The sequence below is a fragment of the Quercus lobata genome, unplaced genomic scaffold (assembly GCF_001633185.2).
Source record: "Quercus lobata isolate SW786 unplaced genomic scaffold, ValleyOak3.0 Primary Assembly Scq3eQI_73, whole genome shotgun sequence".
NCBI lineage: Eukaryota > Viridiplantae > Streptophyta > Magnoliopsida > Fagales > Fagaceae > Quercus > Quercus lobata.
The window spans coordinates 1,283,349-1,286,138 of record NW_022154703.1 but is presented as its reverse complement, the minus strand read 5'-3'; the positions used below and the strand labels follow the sequence as shown (position 1 = coordinate 1,286,138).

The 2,790-nt window shown below is 43.8% G+C and overlaps 1 protein-coding gene across 1 annotated transcript; it reads right to left on the bottom strand.

Moving 5' to 3' along the window:
* Window positions 1-497: 497 nt before the first annotated feature.
* LOC115972734 (probable transcription factor At1g61730) lies at window positions 498-2,155 on the bottom strand. Its single transcript, XM_031092995.1, has one exon. It carries the CDS (start codon window positions 2,050-2,052, stop codon window positions 766-768), a length of 1,287 nt encoding a protein of 428 aa, XP_030948855.1. The 5' UTR covers window positions 2,053-2,155; the 3' UTR covers window positions 498-765.
* Between the last annotated feature and the right edge of the window lie 635 nt (window positions 2,156-2,790).

Sequence of the window (2,790 nt, the reverse complement as noted above, 5' to 3'; positions counted from 1 at the left end):
CAATAACCCAACAGAAGCCTTTATCGGATCAACTATCCCACTTCTCTAGAGCTAAATGCCAATTACAAAAATGGCATTATTAAATAAATCTTGGACAGAAAAATTTGCGAAGTAGCATGAAATTAATTTAATCTTTCATGCCTACATCAGCTAGAGTTCATTGGCTAACATCCATCCATCATGCCACCACTTATAAAACGAAATTCTAAAACCACATAACCTAAGACACAATAGATTAAACTAAGGTCTTTATTTCTTCTCATTTGGTGTCTAAAATTCCTGGGTAGAAATGAAAGCAGGAACTTTTATATACACAACATACGTGAAGTGCCCAACTAACAAACCCAGAACTAGTTGATTTGCAATTTCCCAAGCCTGCTAACCAGCATGCAAGATGATACACAACTCATATACAACACAAGCAAACATCATTGACACTGCAAAATGCTTCATGGCACACAAAATGAACAATTTATGATACTTACCAACAAAGAACAAAAGGAAACCACACCCACAATTTTTGAGAATTGAGCAACATCATGTCAAACTACAAGAAGAGGAGCCGCCTTATCAAGCTTACAAGTATGGGCATAACCCAACAGCAGTAATTATAGGACCAACTATCCCATTTCTCTATAGCTAAGTACCATTTAAGCAAACAACATTATTAACATGAAAAGTGAAAAAAATGCAAGAGACTAAAATCAAAATATTACAAACTTCCCAAATCAATGATTATCCCCCATAAAGAACCACAACTTTACCTCAGTGGTCCTTGTATGCCTCGAGTATCAACCTGGCCTGGTCCTTAATCAACTCGGTCCGCTTCACAAACACTTCCAATTCAGCCAACTCCACCTCCTTCCACCTCTCCTCCAATTCCACCTTCTTCTCTTCATCAATCAATTTGAGCCCACGCTTTATGACCCTCTCGTCCAACCACACATTCTTATCAAACCTTAACATCCCATTCAAACAGCTCCCACCCGAACCCGAATCCCCATCAATCTCCATCTTCTCACCATACTTGTACAAAACCGGAGACGACTCCGTCAATTCCTCCTTCAAACTCCTAATCAAACTGTTACCTTTCTGATTCTTATTGTTGTTGTTGTTGTCCTTAGCCTTAGCTTTCCCATTTTTGTTGTCCTTAGCTTTAGCTTTCCCATTGTTGATGTCCTTAGCTTTCTCAGTCTCAGTAGCAGCTTCAACGGAGCCCCAAATCTTCTTCGACAACTCGTAAGTCTTTTGCTCGTGGGGTTTCGAAAAGGTCGGGTCTTTGCCTTTCTTTCCTCGTCCAGCATTGTTGTTGTACTTCTTCCTTAACCTCTTCATCTTGTCCACCAGCTGGGCCTTCGTGACCTCCACGTGGAGGCTCTTCTTAACGAACTCGAAAAACGCGGCGGCATCTGCGGCGGGATCCGCGCCGCGCAAGGCGGTGTAGTCCAACATCCCTTTCAGCAATTCGATTTCGTTTTCGTCGCTCCACAGCCTCTGGAATAGCTTCTTCTCGTCCCCGCCGCCGCCTTTCTTCGAGTCCTCCGAGGGCGAAACGACGACGTCTTGGGACTTCGGTTCCGGGTCCTTCTTCTTGACCCGCTTCGACGGCGTGGCTTCGGCTTCGCCGTTCGGACGCTTCTTGGTGGTGGCGGAGGATCTCGTGGAGGAAGGCTTGGATCTGGGTTTCGTGGCCTTCACCGGAGTCGGGTCGGGCTCCATGGGTTTGGAGGCTAAGGGTTTGACATTCGGGTCGGGTGTGGATCCGGATTCGGTTTCGGACTCCGATTCCGACCCGGACGAAGAAGAATGGGTTTGGGGCTTGGAATTTGAGATTGGAGCAGGAGGGTCAGGTTTTTTGGGTTGGGGTTTCACTGGAGTGGATGGTAACGAATCAATTTTAGCTGCTTCAGCTTGGTGTTCTTCTTCTTCAGATGAACTTTCTCCTTCTTCATCTTCTTCTTCATCTTCTTCATCTTCAGAGGAAGTTTCTTCTTCTTCAGAAGACGAAGCAGCTGGTGGATCGTCCAGATGAGATGGGCGTTTCGGAGCCATTAGAGAGAAATAAAAATTTAGGGTTTTGGGGAAGGCTGGGTTTTGGGAATCTGTGAGAGTGTATTTGACGATGCGTCAAAGATGAGAAAGGCTAAAAAGGGGTTTAAAAGTACGATGAAAACGAGGGTGTGGAATATAAGATAAGGAGGAGGAGGAGTTCTGGCCGTTTGATTGTTTATAGTTTTGGTTATTAGATTTATTCTTGACCCATGATTAGTGAAATCTGAAATTATCGAAATTAGGCTTCGTGCAAAAGGGGCTTGGGGTGTGAATTCTTGTGATTGGTTCGGAAGTCAACGTGGAGTTTGGAAGCCTTCACTGGCTGGAGTGTGAATTTTTTATTTTTTTGGGGTGATATAGGCGCGTGATGAATGTTCAATGCAAGTATGAAACTAAATTGACATGAGGGCGTCCCACAGTCAAGGCCCATCGAGACAGACGTACACGAGGGCCCTTCAAGAAGTACTCAGAACTTGGGCCTGAGTAATTTCATTCGTCCAACACCCCTCCAAGTGGGCCTAAAACCCAAGCCCAACGCAAAACCCAACTTCTCAGACAGATACATGTTGAGCCCAGGCCACACTACTAAAACATCCCAAGCCTAGACACCAAATCACTTCATAGAAAATCTAAACGTACGTTTGGTACACTGAATGAAGATTACGACATGAATTGTAATATTTATTATTAGAAATAAAATGTATTGTAATATAATAACTAAACTTATTCATAAGTTTG

Coding starts and splice junctions, on each gene's coding strand:
- LOC115972734 (XM_031092995.1), bottom strand. CDS start 2,052: ATGGCTCCGAAACGCCCATCTCATCTGGACGATCCACCAGCTGCTTCG.